General features: G+C 41.0%; 1 protein-coding gene across 6 annotated transcripts in view; it reads left to right on the plus strand.

The window, feature by feature from the left end:
* Positions 1 to 20,945, plus strand: part of LOC134355532 (high mobility group protein HMG-I/HMG-Y-like) — a 103,961-nt gene that overhangs the window by 58,548 nt on the left and 24,468 nt on the right. For 5 of the 6 annotated variants that reach the window (XM_063065535.1, XM_063065536.1, XM_063065534.1 and 2 more), the window contains one exon: positions 5,130 to 5,180. The exons of the other annotated variant lie outside the window; for it this stretch is intronic. In XM_063065535.1, coding sequence (XP_062921605.1) covers positions 5,130 to 5,180 — 51 coding nt within the window. The remainder of the gene's footprint in view (positions 1 to 5,129; positions 5,181 to 20,945) is intronic. 6 annotated transcript variants of the gene reach the window in all.

Raw genomic sequence — 20,945 nt, forward strand, 5'->3', positions numbered from 1 at the left:
GCCAGTGAGATGGCATCTGCTGTGGACCTGTTGCTCCGGTAGGCAAATTGGAGCAGATCCAAGTCACTACTCAGACAGGAGCTGATAGTTTTCAACACCAGCCCCCTGGAAACATTTCATCACTCTGGATGTAAGTGCCATTGGGCAATAGTCACTGAGGCAGGTTACCACTCTCTTCTTGAGCACCGGTATGATATGAAGCCTGTTTGAAGTAGGTGGGTACCACACACTGCCGGAGTGAGAGGTTGAAGACATCCGTGACCACACCAGCCAGTTGGTCAGCACAGGTCTTCACTTCTCGGCCAGGTACTCCATCCAGACTGGATGCTTTCCTTGGATTCACTGTCTTGAAGGCAGACCAAAGGATCATTGGAAGATATGGGGGTCCATGGTTGTTCCTCCCTGTGCTAGTGGTCAAAGTGAGCATAGAAGACATTGAGGTCTTCTGGAAGCAAAGCTCTGCTGTCCCTCATGTCATTAGATTTAACTTTGTAGGAGGTTATGGCATTCAAACCTTGCGACAGCTGTCGAACATCCCTCATTGATTGTAGTCTAGTCCGGAATCTCCACTTCACCTGTGAGATGGCTTTCCGGAGATGATACCTGCACCTCTTGTAGCATTCTTGATCTCCTGACTTGAATGCCCCTGATCAAGCCCTCAGCAAATTCCAGATTTCATGGTTCATGCTTTTTGATTGGGGTAGACCCTGAACAATTTCATGGGGACACACTCATCTACAGCTGTTTTAACAAATAGTAGGCTTCTTAATAGTGCTGAAGTACATAGAAATATTGATGTCCAAATGCATGGTTCACTGGCAGGGCTTTAGGAGAAGATAGGAAAGCACACTCCAGTCCTCATCGAGGATTCAGCGGCGGAATGGGCGAGCGGCTTCAAGTTCCTGGGGTTCAACACATCAATGCAATCACGACAAAGACATGTCAGTGACTCTAGTTCATTAGGACTTTGAGAAGATTTGTTATGTCACTTGCAAATTGCTATGGATGTTTGGTAGAGAGCATTTTCCCTCGAGTATTATGCTCAATCAGGTGCATAGACTTTCAATCTCAGGTGCCCAGTCTGATGTCATTCCTTACGTAGTGCTTCATTTGTGTCTTGTGAAGAATTTGAATAAAGTTGTCCCAGCTTGCTTCCCCCACGTGATGTCAATACTCATCACCCAATCCTGTCTTTTCTCTCCCTTTCCTTGTTCCACATGTGTTATAATTCAGTTGGTCTTGGTTTCTTAAATGTCTGCTGACTGTATCTTGAAATAGGGAAAACTGAGTACATGAATTTACTCGAATATATCAGAGTAAGTATGAAAATATCATCGAACTGAGATAAAACTGAATTGTGAATGGTCTTTCTCCAGAAGTTCCCTACAGTTTAAAAAGAGATAATCGTCATACAAGATTAATCAAATACTTGAGTACCTCCAAAGTTGCCTGAATTGAATGATATGCTCTTGACCCGAAAATGTAACAGTTGAAGAAAGCAACAACAGCGGTAACAAACATAGATTCTTCAGCATTTGTGTCCTCAAAATCAAAGCCATGGATGAACCTGGAGGTTCGTCGTCTGCTGAGGGCTAGATCTGTGGCATTCAAATCTGTTGGATCACATGTACAACACAAATACAAATGTCAGGATGTTGTTTAACACCATCATTCCTACAGTTCTGATCGAAAAGCTCCAGAACCTAGGCCTCTGTACCCCTCTCTGCAACTGGATCTTTGACTTCTTAACCTGAAGACCACTATCTGTACGGATTTGAAATAACATCTCCATCTCACTGACAGTCAACACTGGCATCCCTCGGGGATGTGTGCTTAACCCACTGCTCTACTCTCTCTGTACCCATGACAATGGCTAGACATAGCTCAAATACCATCTATAAATTTGCTAACGATGCAACTATAGTTGGCAGAATTTCAGATGATGACAAGAGGGCATACAGGAGTGAGATATACAGGTCGACCTTCACTAATCCGGCACCATTGGGACCTGTGGAGTGCCGGATTAGTGAAAATGCCGAATTACAGAAGGATCACATGAAGCATAATTAGTGCTGGATTATTGAAGGAACCGGATTACAGGTAGTCGGATTAGTGAAGATCGACTTGTACCAGCTAGTTGTTTGGTGTCACAGCAACAACCTTGCACTCAGTGTCAGTAAGACCAAAGAACTGATTGTGGAATTCAGGAAGGGTAAGATGAGGGAACACAAACCAATCCTTATAGAGAGATCAGGAGTGAAGAGAGTGAGCAATTTTAAGTTCCTGGGTGTCAATATCTCTGAGGACCTAATCTTGACCCAACATTTCAATAACAGCCATAAAGAAGGCAAGGGACTTCGGAATTTGAGGAGATTTGGTATGTCACCAGAAGCATTCACAAATTTCTACTGATGTACTGTGGAGAGCATTCCAACTGGCTGTATCACTGTCTGGTATAGGAGTGTAGGGGGCTACTGCACTGGATCGAAGTAAGCTGCAGAGAGTTGTAAAATTAATCACCTCCATCGTGGAGACCAGCGTCCATAGTATCCAGGGCACCTTCAAGGGGTGCCTCAAAAAAGTGGGGTCCATATGCCCATCACCTAGGATATACCTTCTTATTGTTACCACCAGGTGGTACAGGAGCCTGAAGGAACACACTGAACGATTCAGGAACTGCTTCTTCCCCTCTGCCATCTGATTTCTGAATGGACACTGAACACAAGAACACCATCTCACTACTTTTTATTTCTATTGTTTGCGCTACTAATTTAATTTAACTATTTAATATGTAATGGTTACTGTAATTTAGTTTTTGTTCTCTTCATTATCATGTATTGCATTGTACTGCTGCCACTAAGTTAACAAATTTTACAACATATGCCGGTGATATTAAACCTGATTCTGGTTTGATTGCTGGCCTGAGCCAGGCTACTCTGAATCCCACTTAGAGTGTGTGAGAAAATGAAGGCTTATGCAGTGATTTATTCAAGAAATAAAGTAGCTGCACTTTCATTGTTTCAGGATCTATAGTGTTCATTTTCTGAACTGTTTTCTCCTCTTCCCTTAGCCTGCCTAGTTTGTTCGTAAACCCCTTGGATCCAGGAGAAATTGCAACCAGCACATCATACTAGATCATTTCTAACTGTCATACTGTTTGCCCCTTCAGCACTGTTAATGTCTGTCCACCTGTGGCAACTTCCATAAAAGGAACAAATCACCATTGAAATGAATGATAAGTGTAAATTATCAAAACTTTTTGACCAAGTGTGAAATGTGAGGGCTTTAGCACCAGTGACACTGGCAAGGAAACTTGCGGAATATGAAGGCTTATCTACTATAATGAAATTGGCAATTTCTGAAGGGAAATTGTAGAGAGGTACTATTATCTGAGATAAATTTGAGGGGTGAGCAACGTTTTTTTTGCAATGTTGGATACTTGGCGACATCAGAATGTTAAATAAATACCTTCTGAAGCTGTGGGTGAGCATTGATTCTGCTTGTTGGATTTTAAATAATCCATGTAATGATTATAATTAAGTAAGATAATGGCTAATAACTCATCCAACTCTTAACTTCAAAGTCAAAGAACTCTATTAAATCATTAGCAATTAACTGTTTAGAGACCCTCAATGATTGCATGATAGGCATTGTGGTCAAGATGTCTGATAATTTTGTTTTTGTGCAGGATGTATTGTTTAATGACTGGTTTGTTATGTTAATCCTGTCAGTGACCCAAAATGATAACCCACAGAAAGTTGCCTTGTGGATTGGTTTTTCTGCTTGTGCTTTTCATTGGGACTAATCAGCATGGGTTTCTGTACCACACACATTCTGAATTAAAGGAAGTCTTGACCACTTGAAGATCAAACAATGTTTGCATTTTATAATTGGTTTGAAGCAGGATTATTGTTGTAATTTTCATTGAAATTGAAACTGAGCCCACATGCATTATGTCCAATGGTTAAAAGGTTTGAATTGAGGCATAGGAAAATTTGGAAAACTTTTATCAAATAATGAATATTGGCCCAATGGTGACTCCTTACTGTAGAATTCAGTGATTCTTTTTATTGATGTTCAATATAATTTTATTTTCTAAGTTACTTTCATTTTCAGCTCAGAAACGGGCCCTTTGGCCCTTCTAATCTCTGCCAGCCTGTCTATGCCTAGTCCCATCTCCCTCACTTGGACATAGCCTTCCATAACTCTCATCCATGTACCTAGGCAATCTTCTCTTAAATGTTACAGCGGAACTCTCTACCATCTACCATTTCCACTGGCAGCTTATTCCTCCCACCACCCTCTGACTGAACAAGCTCCCCCTCAGATTCTCCTTAAATACTTCACCTTTCACCCTAAACCTATGACTACCAGTTCAAGTCTCAACCAACTTGAAGGGGAAAAGAAACATGCAAGTGTTCACCCTGTCTACTTACCTCATAATTTTGTAGACCTCTATTAAGATCTCCTTTCATTCTCCTGCATTCCAGTGAATAAATAGCCTTTCCTCTGGAGCCTTCCTCCAGAGGAAACTAATTTTTCATCTTTACATTTAGCAGCCTTTATTTTCTCCCATCATAAATGTTCTAATTAAAATCTTTGTTTAGAAATCTCTTTGACAACCTTACTACATTCTATATCGTTGTACAGTATTACTTTCAAACTTAAGTGCTCAGTTCTCCTCTCCACTTACTGCTGCTTGGTACCAGTGCCTTCCAGTATTCTATATTTGCATCAACACCAATTTCCTAAACCACCAGCACATCTTTTTCTCATTTTCAACATCTTCTTAAGCCCATCACCCCTGCTGCGGCAAAGGCCACTGACAGATCCTTCCTCTCCCTGGGATGGGGGTATTTTGAGCTTTTGTTGGTGTTTCTGTAGCCCTGTGCTTGTACTGGATGGGCTTGCTAGCCCCATGCCAATCATCCTCCTTTGGCAGCTGGGTTTGCGACCATCCGCGGCAGAGTTATCTTTGAATGCCCCATGTTTATTACCCGGATCGCTACATTAAAACTGCTATATAATTTTATGTTATCTTTGTAGTGACTCTATGAAAAATGAATAAATTGGCAAACAAAAGTTACAATATTCATTGCATGTTAACTCTATTTTCCATGGAATTCCAGAAAGCTGAAACTACAGGAACAAAAAAGCCCAGAGGTAGACCAAGAAAAAGGGTAAGGAATTTTTAAATGCAGGAGCACTCCTACACTAACAGCATCTTTTTGTCTGTTTTTTTAAAAAAAATGTTTTAACTCACTTGAGTACTGCAGTTTTTTTAAAAACATGTAAATTTGTGCTATAACTCCAAAAGCTTAATATTGCATGTAGAACAATTCTCACTACAGTCACCTGTCACGCCAGGGCTGATTGTTTATGAATGAAGTTATTTATTCACATATCATGTTCTCTGCTTATCACATACCTGCTACTTAAGGAAAAAGTAAATGCAGCTGTGAGAATGGTTGGCTTGATTTAACACAGTGAAGTTCTACCACTGGCTGGCAATGAATAGTTGCTTAGTACTTCTGGCTCATCCTGTTTTTATTTTGCCTACTAATTAACTTGAATTTTCATCATCTTAAAAGTTCCTTTACTTTCTGAACTTGCTGATTACTTTTTTTGTGCTAAGAAATCATTGGATGGAACATTTAGTTCTATCATGGGCACAGCTTGGGTATAATGAATGTCATTTCTGTTCCAAAATGGCATACATATGCATATACAAAGATAAATAAAAATAGATTAGAGGTGTTGAGGGTAAGATAGAAAGAGCCACATATTTGCATTATCTGCAACTTGTAATTTAGAAGAGAAGTCTGAGTTAAGTGGCATGGAAGAAGATTTATCAATGACAATTTCACCTTCTTTCTGTGGCTTCAGCTTCACAACTGGTCATTGCTGCTCCAGTGTTGGCGAGTGTAACGTCCTCCATAATGAGAGGATAGTTTCCATCTCAGTTAACTGCTTATCTTACCAACTGTAGTGCTGCACTTTGTTCTCAAGTCTGTTCATTGGGTTTTATGCAGTATGGTTGACGTACCTGTTATAATAATGCTGTCATTCTGTGCAAAGTAATATTGTGGGTGGCTTTTCTTAGCATTATATTTGAGGTTGGGGGTAAAGCTATTTCAGTAGGTTCAGTTTAATGTCAGAGAAATGTATACAATATACATCCTGAAATTCTTTTTCTTCGCAAACATCCATGAAAGCAGAGGAGTGCCCCAAAGAATGAATGACAGTTAAATGTTAGAAGCCTGAAGCCCCCCAGCTCCCCCCTCCCATGCATAAGCAGAAGCAAAGTGATGACCCCCCCACCAGCAAAAAAGCATCAGCACCCCCACCGACCACTCAAGCTGCAGCAAAGCATCAACAAAGTCACAGACTTTCTGTACCCCAAAGACTACTCGTTCACCCAGTAATTCGACATACCATGGGCTGTCCCTAATAAGGGAAAAAGAGGTGTCCCCGTTTCACAGCGAGAGGGGAAACGTAGAAAACAACTCGCCGATTTATGGTGTTAAATGTCTGTTGTGTTGCTTTTTCCAAGCTCTGTGCCAAAGATCTCGAGTCTCTGGGCACACTGCCAGCTGCCAGCTCGCTGCTTACAATCTTCTGTCTCCCACAACACACTAGTTTTCTGTGGTGGCACCAACATCAAATCTGCCCGCCTCCAGAGCCACGAAAATCCAGCACCTTGAAGGCGTGCTAGTCTTCTAGGTCACATCCTTGGCATATTGAAAAGCGGCCAGTTGTGAGGCCCTGAGAGTGGGTCCCATTCCCGCAAAGAACCGAAGTCAGAGTGTAACAAAAGAACCCTGAAAAGGAAAAAAAAATGATGTTAGAATGAAGGCTGATTAGTGGAGACTATTGGTGGATAAATGATGGTGGTGCTGCTGTATTGAGTGTTGCAGGTAATGTTGGTGGTGGGCTTTATAATTTGACAAAGTATTTTGGTTCTTGATCATATATCGTGAATTATTGGGAAGATGATGTTGTCATCTTTCTGTCTCCTCCACCAAGACCTTAGAAAAACTTAGAAGTTCTAACCTTATATTTCCTCTGTAAATTAAACTTTTTGTAGTGCTGAAAACTTGAAGGTAGAAATGATAATGCAAGTGAAACTGATTTTATTGGTGAGCGGTTGGGGGAAGACACTTCTCCCTCATGAAGAACTGAATCGATGACGCTACCGATCTCTGATCAGTTGTTAAACTGCAACTGATTATCAGCATTTTCTTCCCTGTTTTAAGCAGTGGCTGCTTTACCAGATGTAATGTTATAGCTATACCTTCACACCTTAACCACCCACCATTTAAGCTGACATAAATTGCAAGAGGATAAATGCTTCAAGGATATAATGAGAGAAATGTAAACGCATGTTTAATTACTGAATGGACAGTAATGCATCATGGCAAATTAACACCCCATATATTTTAAAATAAATGTTTCATAGCTTACTTCTGTGTTCGACTGCTAACTAAACACTTTGGTGCAGATCAAATTTATAATCGGAGATCTGCCACTGATTCTGGTCGGTGGAGCAGTAGCCTCTGACTTGTATACTATGTGAGGCAATTGTTGAAGTGGCTGATTTTTTTTTAAAGGCTCATGGAGGCCCAACACACAAATCCTTACAGTTGAGAATAAACCATACATTGAGTAGGATGGTGAATCCTGTGATCCGTGATGCAAAGCTTCAGCAATGAAGTGTCAAGAAACTTTGATATTTAGCTAATCTACTTACTTCCCTGATCTCCCATTTATTGAAATTGCATAATGCTTTAAATATAACAACTATTCATGTTGTTTTAAAGATACTTTAAAATTATTGTTTATAAGCAAAAGCATGTAGAAACCCTATCCATTTAAATAAACTCAAGCATTTAAAAACTGTTTAGTAGTACCTCTGCTTAACTTTTCAGTTGTACTCCATCATTGAAATTAATGAAGAATTTTCTGTGCCTAATTCAACCTTGTTTCTGAATGTTGCATGTCTCAGCATCTGTTATTAAACCTCTCATTTTTGCATCATATCCTGTTCTGGCATGCAACAATATATATCTTTCTCGAAAGATGGGTGTTATTTGTAATGGTTTATTATTCCCTCAATCCTCCATTCCACATGTAATCCTCTTGCAGATCAACGAGCCTCTAGACCTGTGAAGTTAGAGCCAGCAGTTTCAGTCAGGTATATGTTGAATGGCTACAGCTCACCTGGCATCTCTTGAAAAGACTCGGATTTGTCCATTATCTCATTTTGTGGAAGGTCGCTCAAACTCTGAGGCTTTGAGAAACTCTTCCAGCATCTAATTAGTAGGCTTGGTGCAGCACCTGGTTTCTTCAGGTGCTCCAGTTTCCTCCCACAGTCCAAAGGTGTACTGGTTAGAAAGTTAATTGGTCATTGTAAATTGTCCTGTGCCTAGGTTAGATTTAAATTGGGGGTTGCTGGGTGGTGCGGCTTGGACGAGCCAGAAAGGCCTATTCAGCACTGTATCTCAATAAGTAAGTAAGGGCTATGAAAATGGAAGAGCTTGATTTGGTTGCCTTAGAGGCAATAAGGCAATTTATTATGAATATGTTTGATATCCTGTCTTCCTGTATTTTCTCTGTGGAATTAAGTTTATTGTTAACTGTAGTTCCATCTCCCACAATTTCTTCTATTGCCTCTGGGGGGTAAAAGTCAATGCTGTTGATGTTGAAATCCCCACGGACCAGTTAAGAAGTTAACAAATGACAGAATGGATGTAAGAAATAGAGGAGCTGAGGGTTAAGATAAAAGACACATTAGCCTTGTAGTTCAACGACCTAATACTGTGATACAAATAAAAATTGTTTTTCTTTGAATGAAATATCTACCATTTCCCTTCTGTTTTGTGTCATTCTGGATATTTGACTGGGCATTTCCTGCCATGAATCATACTTGCATAGTGTTACATTTATGGTATTGGACATAACAATGATGTTAATTGTGCAATGCTATTTTTTCTAGTATTGGTGGATAAATTCCAATGACAGTGTATGAGCCCTGGAGGAAAAATCAGGATTTCATTGTCTTACAGCAAATTTCAGACTAATTTATTTATCACATGTATATCAAAACATACAATGAAACGTGTTGTTTGCGTTAAGAACCAACACAAGCTTAAGATATGCTAGGAGCAGTTCGCAAGTGTCACTGACACCAACATAGCATGCCCATGATGTTTAACAGGAAAACAGCAAAACATGCCCCTCTCCTTCCGCTATCCACCCATCCACTCACCCACAGTCACCCATCCACTCACTCACACACAGTCACCCATCCACTCTCACATAGACAGTCACCCATCCACTCACTCACACAGTCACCCATCCACTCTCACATAGACAGTCACCCATCCACTCTCACATAGACAGTCACCCATCCACTCTCACATAGACAGTCACCCATCCACTCACTCACACAGTCACCCATCCACTCACTCACACAGTCACCCATCCACTCACTCACACACAGTCACCCATCCACTCACACACAGTCACCCATCCACTCACACACGGACAGTCACCCATCCACTCACACACAGTCTTCCAACCTCAGGACAGGTTGACTTCAGACCTGTAGCCTCCATTGGACTTGCAGCCATAAGGCCTCCAAATTCACTGACTCTCAGAACAGTCCTGTATCTCAGCACTGGGGCTTCAGGTTGACTTATGAACGTTGATCTTAGGTATCCACTCCAGGACCCGCTGATGATGGAAGCTGAACTCCAGAGGTGCGGACTTGTGTACCTAGAAGGTCACCAGTCCTCATGCCTCTTGCCCACACAGATCTCAGTAAACTTGGAGGTGGGGGAATGGGGTTGGGTGGAGACCAGCCACTGACTAGAAGCAGCATTGTTTGAAAGCAGTCTCCTCCGTCAAATGCATCTTCTGAATTTTGCTATAGTTTGGCTAGAAGGCTTGGACCTAGAAGACAGGACCGTACAAGGACCAGAACAAAGAGTATTATAATTTCTTCTGTCACAGATATTATTCCCCAAGAATCTATAGGGACCATTGTTTCTACCTTCTCTTTTCGAAACACATTGTCTTGAGAGGATAAAATTAAAGTTGTTGTCACACTGACTGCAAACTCTGTGACTGTAACTCAGCTTGTGCCCATTTCTGGGTCAGGGTTGGGGTCATTGAATCATTCTGAGTGTCTGTAGCTTGTGTCTGCCAATTCTCGTAGTTTGCTATTCCCCATATATTCCTTTAGAAGAAATGAGACAGGATGGGAATGAGGGTTTCATTCAAGTTCAGATGGTAGGCAATGCTCATTTAGTGTTTTGGTGTGCATTATAGTACCCAAAGTACCTTTATCAATCACAAGGGTTTCCACATCAAGGCTTGTGATTAACAATGCAAGAAACCATATGGTTAATGCCTGTGGAATCCTGAGGGAGGACAGAAATGGTCCTCTACCTGATGAACATTGATACAACCAAGTATTGTGATTTGGAGTCTGCAAAGGAGGCATAAATTCTCCTTACTCTCAATGTCAATAGTGTGCCTTCCGCATCACTCCCTCCCTTACTGGCTGATTGGCAGAATGCAAAGATTGGGAGCCTTTTCTATTTGGCTGCCATTGGCTAGTGGTCGGTGTTCAATACTTAGCACATTGTATGTTAATGATCTGGATGACAAAATTGATGGCTATGTGGCCTATGTTTGTGGGTGTTACAAAGATAGATAGGGGAGTACGGAGTCTGTAGAAGGATTTCAACAGATTGGGACAATGGGCAAGAGAGTGGCAGATGGAATACAGTGTAAGGAAGTGTATGGTTATGCACTTTGATAGAAGGAATATAGACATAACCTTATACTATTTTCTAAATGGGGAGCAAATTCAAAATTTGTAAGTGCAAAGTGAATGGGAAACCAAGTGCAGAGTTCCCTGGAGCTTAACTTGCAGGTTGAGTCGGATGTAAGGAAGGCAAATGTAATTTATCCTTCATTTCCAGAGGACCAGAATATAAAAGCAAGGATTTTATAAGGCATTGGTCAGACCACATTTGGAGTATTGTGAGCAGTTTTGGGCTTCATATCTAAGAAATGATGTGCTGGTATAGGAGAGGGTCCAGAGGAGGTTTACAAGATTATGCCACCTGATCCCGGGAATGAAAGGGTTAATATATGAAGCGTGATGGCTTCAATAGGTTCAGTAGAAATGTCAGAAAAATGTATACAATATACAAACTTCTCAGGCTTGCTGAACTTTAGAAGATTGAAGGGGGATCTCATTGAAACCTAGCGAATATTGAAAGGCCTAGATAGAGTGGATGTGGAGGGAATGTTTCCAGTATTGGGAGAGTCTGGGACCAGAGGGCTCAGACTCAGAATGTAAGGACATCCCTTTCGAACAGAGGTAAGGAGGAATTTCTTTAGCCAAAGGGTGGTGGATCTGTTAAATTCATTGCTGTAGAAGGCTGTGAAGGCCACGTCTTCGGGTATATTTACGGCAGAAGTTGATAGGTTTATGATTTGTAAGGACGTCAAAGCTTGTAGGGAGAAGGCAGAGGAATGGGCCTGAGAGTGAAATCTAATCAACTATGATGAAATGGCAAAGCAGACTCGATGGACTGAATGGCCTAATTCTACTGTTGTATCTTATTGAAGTAGCCTTTTTAAAAGATTCTACAGATATACTTGCCACTTGTCATAAAGGGATCTAACATAATAAGGAAGGGAGTAATATGGTAGGGCTATAAGACAGATGCAGTTCCTGGAGACCTGATACCTGAATAGTCAACATTTCAGTTAAGGTTATAAGCACCTGCTATGGACATTTCTCTGCATATGAAAGAGCTTCCATAATATCAAATTTTAAAGTCCAATGTGAATTGTTCTTATGAACAACAGAATCCATTTCCTCTAATAATTGTTTGTATTCGTCTTGTGTGGTTTTTGATGCTGTTCATTACAATATTGCAGAGGCGTGTTTACTGGATTTTCTGATTTGTGGACAAAGTCGACTTCTGTATAAGTGGAACCTGTTCATTGCATGAAGCTCTGCATCTCAGTAAAAAGTTGTAGGGGCAGAGAGCAGATTAAAATGGCCTTTCATCCACCAGAACTCTCACTTTTATAAATCTTGTGAGCTCTGGACATTATTTTTATATTGATTCATATCTCAAATAAGGTGTTGCCTCCTGCCAGATACAGCTGACCCAGGACTGAAGCCAGCCTTCCGACCACACGGTTCAATGGAAATTTTGTTCGGCTATGCCACCTGGCGGAAAATATAAGTTTGGGAGGGAACAGAATATATCTGCATTGTATTAATGTCATTAAAATTTGTGTTCCTTGGGTACATTTTTAAAATGGTCAGGGACAGCTGGAGCACTATTATGACACTTCTATTTGAGCACAAGTGATTTTTTAGGCCACTATTTGATGGCTTTATACACAGTTTATTAATTTGCAAATTTTCTCCCTTAAATAGAAACCTTTAATCATGTTCTCACTATTACTATTCAGGTTCTCAGGATGCAATCTTTTTTAGGTATTTATCAGTTGTGTATTAACAAAACCTATGTCTCTTTCTTCCCAATACCACACAAGCAGAAGAGGACATTGATGGTGATGGAGTTGAGGGAGGTAGAGTTGGGAAACTAGCATGTGTGGAAGTATCAAAAGGTGAAACATGGTTTCTTTCCATTGCACTTGTACCTTCTTGCTTTAGAGTTACCACGGGACAAATTATTATTGTACTTGAATATGGTTGCTACTGTCTAGATGATGGGAAATGGAAACTCCAAGTGATGAATGCCCCTTCTTGAACTTTTTGTGGGCCTGGTACAGTAGATTTCACTGATAGTTTGAAATAAAAACACTGCTACTGGTCCGGGCAGTTTGTCTCTAAATACAAAATAGATGTTAATGGGTTAACTAAAGTGTGGTAAAGTTCCTGCTACTGTCAAGAATGGCGCCCTACAGAGTCACAGTAGCTGGCAAATCCAGCCTGCCAGTCTCCCAAATGTTTGTTCGCATGTAAGGATTCATGTTGGGCATTTATAGCCTGGAGGGGATCTGCATATTATTAATGTGCGACAAGAGGCATGTGTATTTCAAACCAGTGCATCAATTTTTGAAATGTATAACTTGAAAATTACATCAGTACAGTTATGCTGCCAAAACAGAGCATCTAGGACCTGTACTTCCCATATCATATGATGCAAGCTGAGAGAAAATCCAGAGCTTAGATGACTAGCAGTGTAAACTTACAGGTCGTTTGTTGCATTGGTTGAGTCCTAAGCATTTCTATAAAATATATTCGACAGTATAGCAAGGATCGTTTTCCTATTGTTAGAATTGGAATTTTGATAGCTCTTTCTCATCAGGGATATTGGATTTTTGAGCTGGTAGTCAACATTGTGGTGTGAGTCTGATCCTAATCAGAATTTCTTCCTGTTTCCTGTGCGAGTCAGCCTTTAGTCATAAGGGTTCCCATTTCCTCAAACTCACCACAAAATAAATAGGGTGTCTTACTCACACTGAAGCATGGGCAGTGATCCAGAGGTCCTTTGCTAACTATTTACTGGTATTTTCATTTTTTATATTTGGCACAGAATATATATCCTTTTCTTAATTTGTTTTGATTAAAAGAAAAAATCCTTTGCAAAAATGACATGATACATATAATCTTTTTTCCCTTCTTGTGAATGCAGTGTGTGTGTGTGTGTGTGTGTGTGCGCGCGCGCGCATACACACAAAAGGTAAAAGTTATGTGAAGCAATAAGTAACAGCTTTTATTATTAAAAAAAATATATTTGGAGGAAACTCTTTTGCCTTCGTGCCAAATCAGAAAACTTGCAAAAGCTGAGTGTAATGGGACATGAACTTCTTATAAGTAAAGCCACATGTGAATCCTTTATGACACCATTTGTATTAGAGGTAAAGCATACAAAAGTGGATTTATTTTTGAAATACTAAATTAAGGAATGACTCAACTGAATATTAATACGGAACACGGTAAGTGCATTTCCTAGAGGAACCTGGATACACTAACCCAAAAAATGAACTGAAACTCACGGTCATTCTGCTCAAATGGCATGGATTCTGTGATGAATGATTGGAGTAGCAGCACTTTGTTATTGCAGGTTCTACATTTCTGGTGTTGCACGAGCACAGCAACCTTTTCTGCCATATGTCCTTTCTTTCTTCTGCCTTTCTTTTTCTCTGTAAACCTACGCACTATCAGCCGTAGTTATGCCACCTTTTCACTATTGTCCATTCTGCAGTCACAAGCCTGATGAATCCTTCAGCACTTAATTTTTCTGCTAACTTCCTAACATTACAACCTTGATGGATTATCCCTCAGCTTCTCTCTGTTCTGTTCTTGCCATTAATCTGCCTTCTGGTGTCTGTAGGCGCAGTTTTTTTTGTATGCAATTCATTTTGCATGAACATCACTTCTTGTACGTAAGCTGTTTTTTAAAGCATTTCCTGTGCAGGATAATTTGGATTTCAACTTGAGCTACAAAGTGAAAAGACATCTATCTCCATTCTCTCTTTATTTGCCCTTGAAACAGCAATATTTATGAGTCTTAAGTTTTGATAATATCAGTAAAGATTTAATAGATATATATAGAAGCAAGTATCATTTATTGTTATTAAGACGTTGCACATAAATTTACTCTTGTCTACATGGCATAGTAGTGCTTGTGTGTATCACCTTAGTTGACAATGATTACGAGAATTAATATCATTAATATATTCAGGCACCTGACAATTTTATATTGAATTTAATAAGAATTTTACTTAGCTCTCTGTAATTTCACAAGTAAGATCTTAGTAAAAATCCTGAAGGAAGCTTCTGTCTCGGGTGATTTTTAAAAAAGGTATTTAACTCACGACATAGCTTTGTACATCTGCACTGCGAGGGCAGTGTAGTGAAAAGATAACTCGTCCTCAAAGGACTGGACATGCATCTGAATGCTGTTCATTACAATGTCAGCTTCCGATCAGAGCAACGTTGATCACCGAAACCTGGAAGTTAGGTCAAATGTGGCGCATTGAGCGTGTCATTGCAATGCCCGAACGAATCAACAATTGGCATAGCTGCTGTACAAGCTTGTGCTAAGCGCAAATTTGAGATGCAAATAGGGAACAGCTTGTATAGAAATGGAGAGAACACACGTAGAAGCTGCATTTAGTGCGCTCAAGGAAAAGTGTGAAACGGAGGCTGCTCAGTAGAGGCAAAGGTGTATGAAACAGCAGCTGGCTTAGACAGTGGTCAGTCCACAACCAGAATCAGTCATGTTTTGTCATCACAACAGTCAGTGCAGCTTTCTAAAGAATACATCCAAACACATTTTGGTTATAAAAAGACATGCTCGAGTTCTACAAGGAGAAGCTGTCCACATCACGAAGCCAACATGCCTTCAACCTGGCGGATGGAAAGCGCACAAGGAGCCACGGGCCCACTCACCTTGAAGTCTGGTGTGGATGCCACTAGGTCACCGGCAAGCAAATGAAATAGCCAATGAAAAATGAGAGCAAGTGTAGCTGAGTGCAAGGAGTGGAAAAAGATACAGTTTGCTTAGAACTTAAACTGCTCGAACAAAACCAGCCGAAATGGGCTTTGTGATATCGGGCAACACACATAAAAGTTGCTGGTGAACGCAGCAGGCCAGGCAGCATCTGTAGGAAGAGGTGCAGTCGACGTTTCAGGCCGAGACCCTTCGTCAGGACTAACTGAAGGAAGAGTGAGTAAGGGATTTGATAGTTTGAGGGGGAGGGGGAGATCCAAAATGATAGGAGAAGACAGGAGGGGGAGGGATGGAGCCAAGAGCTGGACAGGTGATAGGCAAAAGGGATACGAGAGGATCATGGGACAGGAGGTCCGGGAAGAAAGACGAGGGGGGGGACCTAGAGGATGGGCAAGGGGTATATTCAGAGGGACAGAGGGAGAAAAAGGAGAGTGAGGGAAAGAATGTGTGTATAAAAATAAGTAACAGATGGGGTACGAGGGGGAGGTGGGGCATTAGCGGAAGTTAGAGAAGTCGATGATCATGCCATCAGGTTGGAGGCTACCCAGACGGAATATAAGGTCGACTGCACCTCTTCCTAGAGATGCTGCCTGACCTGCTGCGTTCACCAGCAACTTTTATGTGTGTTGCTTGAATTTCCAGCATCTGCAGAATTCCTGTCGTTTGTGATATCGGGAATGTAATATAGGAACATTTAAAACCAAAATCATTGTTGATTGCAGAACGCTTTATGTTTCATAGGTGGAATCAAAAGGAAAGGGAGACAATTTCAGCTTACGTGGCTGAATTGAAGAAATTGTCTGAGTATTTTCAGTTCAGTGATGGGCTTAATGATACGCTGACAGTTCGTTTAGTTTGTGGAATCTTATAAGAAAGTATTCAAAAATGCCTCCTAATGGAAGCACAGCTCATATTTAAAAGAGTAGTTGAAGTTGCTGTATTAATGGAAACGGCTGCCAGAGACACAATTGAGTTGCAGTCAAGAATGAAAATGAGTGTGAACAAAATTGCAATGTCCAAACAGAAACATGCCTGGCTGAACAAATTGTTACTGTTGTGTCAGAGGCTCGCATACACTAGACTAATGCAGGTTTAAAGGGAAAACTTGAAGAAAATACAACAAGGTAGGACACACAAAGAGCATATCAGGTAGACAAAAATAAATGGACTGCACAGGGTATAGAAGAAGATAAAAAGTCAAGTTGCATTTTCAGAAGAGCACTAATCTGCATGCTGTTGATGAAAAATTTTATAATGATAAGAATCAACAATTGGCAGGGCTGTAAGACCAGTTAGCCTTGAGATTTACAATGTGAAAACTAACAAGAGACCAGCATTATGGCTTACACCAGAAATGAGAGGCAAATTAATTAAATGGAATTGAATACTGGCTTTGCTGTTTCAGTAATTCCATAAAATGAATTTCAAAGATACGGAACGGAAGTCTGCTGATATGTAACTAAGAACTTGTACTGGAGGAAGGATAACTCCCTTGAGAATGACATTTGTAACAATGAAATACAGCAACCAAAAAGCCACGTGGGACTCGTATGTGATTAAAACCCAGAGGGCTAGCATTGTGGGGCCGGGACTGACTGAAGTAACTACAGCTTGATTGGAGATCCATCTGCCATTTGCATGCCACATCCTCTGCAATACAGTCAACTAAAAGTGAATTAGGAAAGCTACTGGATGATGCCACAGCAGTGTTTAGGGATGACATTGGAAATTTTAAACTTATCAAGGGTAAAATGGTGTTGAATGAAAATGTCATACCCAAGTATTACAAAGCCAGTCCAGTTCCATATACTATCCATGATAAAATAGCCAGTGAGCTGGATCTCATGGAGCCTGAAGGAAGTCCTTCCAAGGTTGAGTGGAGCCCATGGGCAATGCCAGTGGTCCCAGTAGTCTGTCAGGGTCTGTGGTAATTTTAAGGTCATTATCAACCCAGCACTGAAGTATATCTGTATCCTCTGCGCAGGGTAGATGATGTCTTTGCAAATCTTTCTGGGGGGAAACACTTCAGCAAAGTGGACTTAGCTGAGGCCTACCTACAGATGGAGATAGAAGAGGAGTCCAAACACTCACAAAGGGCTTTATCGCTATAATAGATTTATTTTTGGTGTAGCAAATGCATCTGCACTCTGGCAGAAAGCTGTGGACCAGATGCTGTAAGGTTGCCCGGGTACTTGGTGTAATCATTGTAACCAATGAGGATGACATGGAATGTCTCCAAGATCTCAAAACGTTGTTTAAAAAGATTAAAAGATTATAGGCTTTGAGCACGACACAACAAGTGTGACTTCTTTAAACAAAGCATCACTTACTGTGGTCACACCCATTGACACCAAGTGTGCTGAGAAAATTCAAGCAGTGGTGAATGCTCCAAGGCCAAAGGGTGTGTCACAGTTGCAGTCCTTTTTTAGGATTTGTCAATTACTTTAACAGATTCCTGCCTAACCTGGCTAACGTGCTCCACTCCTTGAACTTATTACTACAGATTGGGAAGAAATGGCGATAGTCAAAGCAATGTGAGGTGATTTTCCAAAAGGCAAAGGAAAAAGTGATGTCACACACTGTACTCATACATTATAATCCACACCTTCCAATGAAGCTCGTCTTTCACCTCGCCTTATGGTGTACGTGCAATCATGTCATGTTATGAGTGATTAGATTAAATTCAACTTTATTGTCATTGTGCCGAGTACAGATACAAAGCCAATAAAATGCATTTAGCATCTGACCAGAAATGCAAAAAATAGTGCTATTTACGAAAAACTGCGAATAAAAAATGTGCTACAGCACACAAATATAAAAGTACTGAGACAGTACAATATGGATGCAATACTGCTTAACGCTGTGATGAGAGGTTCGGCAGTGTCACAGCCTTGGGGAAGAAGCTCTTCCTGTGCCTGCTGGTGCGGGAGCAGAGGCTGCTGTGGCGCCTACCGGATGGGAGGAGAGTAAAAAGTCCATGGTTAGGGTGAGATGCATCCCTGATCATGCTTTTCGCCCTGCCCAGGCAGTGTTTATGATATATGTTCTCAATGGAGGGCAGTTGGTTGCCGATAATCCGCTGGGCAGTTTTCACCATACACTGAAGTGCTTTGCGTGTTGGAAGTGAACATCCTATAGCCTTTAGTGTCACATTCCCTTACCGCTATAGAGAAAAATTATGTACAGATTGACAAATACGCCTCGAGTGTGGTTTGGAGTATAAAGTATTTCAACCAGTACCTGTGTGGGAGAGAATTTACCCTCATTACTGATTATCAACCACTAGTGTTTGTTTTTAATCTATAGAAGGATGTTCCACTAACAGCAGCAGCACAAATGCAGAGATGGGCTCCTCAGAGGTGGAGGACACAATTACAAGATCAAATTCAAAAGGATAGATAATCATGGAAATGCTGATGATTGTCACATTTATCTTTGGGAAACCAAAATACCTGAAAAATTTACAAAAGAGGACACAGCTCTTGACATATTTTTCCTAAGGCAAATTAAAAGTCTCCTTACTGCAGCCAAGATGATCCAAAAGGGAAACCAGAGAAAAACCCACACTGCCATGAGACCGCAGAATGACTGACCAGAATGTGCAGCAGAAATTCCAGTTCCCCATTTTTACCAGCGCTGGAATGAGCTTGTCCTTAATGGGGGTTGCCTTGCATGGGGATTGAGAGTGTTGTGTCACCCAAGCTGAGAGCTGAAGTGTTGGTGGAGCTACAGGCCGGTCATCTAGGCGTGGTCAAAATGAAAGCATTGGCTCGAAGCTTTGGTTGTCTGGGATGAATAGGCAGATTGAGTAGCTTGCCATGCACTGTTCAGGATGCTAACACATCCGGATGATGCCGAGAGCAGCACCTTTCCATCCCTGGGAATGATCTGCATTGTCCTGGCAGAGGATTTGTGTGGATTTTGCTGTGGGTGCAGCTACTAAATGGCCAGAATAGCCTCTACCACAGCCTTGCACACAGTTGATGTGAGAAATCCCTTCTCAGGACTGGTGTTCCAGAATATTTAGTGACAATGGACACAGTTTGCTGCGGAACAGTTTCAGTCTTCCTTGAAAATGGATGGAATAAGACGTATTATATCTGCGCCGAATTACCCCGCTATAAATGGCTTGTCCAGAGTCTAAAGCAATGTCAGCAAAGCACGCTGCACTCAATCAGAAGCTTGCCAACTTCCTCTTTGCATATCATAGTGCAGCATACTTCAGAACCAGCAGCTCGCTAGTTATGCTGTTCCTCAGTCATCCCTCACGCTCCTCGAACTCGATCTCAGAAGGAATATGCAGGACAAATGGTTGAGACAAATTGGGAGCTCCTCACATAAAAAGGTTTGATGTTTCACTCCTGGACAAGCAGTCCTGGGGAGGGACTAGAGAGATGATCGAAAGTGGGTGCTTGCCAAAGATCAAGGACAGAACTGGACCACTCTCGTACACAGTACAGGTTGCTTCCACTGTGATTAGGAGATGACACTTTGATCAGTTGAAGAGAGCATAGTCAATTATTAAGAGAAGAAAGGTGTCCAGAGCTGTCAGAAATACTTCTTGCAGTCCCAGACTCACTCCTACAATCACTACAAAGGAAGCCTCAGAACCTGAACTTGTTTCACAGCCACAAGTCTCACCTGCCAAGCAGAGTGATCCCCCTTGTCAGGAAAGGCATTATTCCACAAGAGTTTGAAATCCTGCAGCATGATGAAATCTTTAGGCCTGAATGGGACAGTGTAAATATGTGTATATAAAAGACTAGAGAGCAATATGTTACATACTTGAGATGCATTCTATATTGAGTTGTGAGTCTTAAGTTCTGTTAATATCAGTAAACATTTAGTAGATGTATTTTGAAGGAAGTATTGTGTTTATTGCTTGTCATTATTAAGATATCAGTGCTCCACGGGTTTACTCTTGTCTATACAGCATAGTAAAGGAGTGTTGCATGTGTGTCTTAGCTTGGTTAATACCGATTGCAGGAATAATCGATAGTATATTCAGATGTGCAACAATTCTGTTTTGAAATTAATACATATTTTACTTAACTTCCTGCAGTTTCGCAAGTAAGATATCATTAAAAGTCCTGAAAGAAGCTTCCTTCTCGGGTGTTTTGAGAAGATTCTTAACTCATTGTACATCCACTTTGTGAAGGCAGTAGAGTTTAATAGAAACAGTGAAGCATATCACCGTTTGATTGGAAGCAGCGATCCCAATTGTGTTGTTTTGTCCTTCTATCTCTGAACTGGTGCGCATTCTGGGACCAATTCTTGCCAACCTCCTCCACATTTCATTCACCAAACAGAGAATCACTGGCCAGCTCTACATTTTGGCTCTCGAGTATACATTCCAGGCACCCAGTACTCTGTGAAAATAAATACATCTATGAACACACTCCTGTACCTAATAAAGTGGCCACT

Source organism: Mobula hypostoma, chromosome 13 (assembly GCF_963921235.1).
Source record: "Mobula hypostoma chromosome 13, sMobHyp1.1, whole genome shotgun sequence".
In the NCBI taxonomy this organism is placed as follows: Eukaryota; Metazoa; Chordata; class Chondrichthyes; order Myliobatiformes; family Myliobatidae; genus Mobula; species Mobula hypostoma.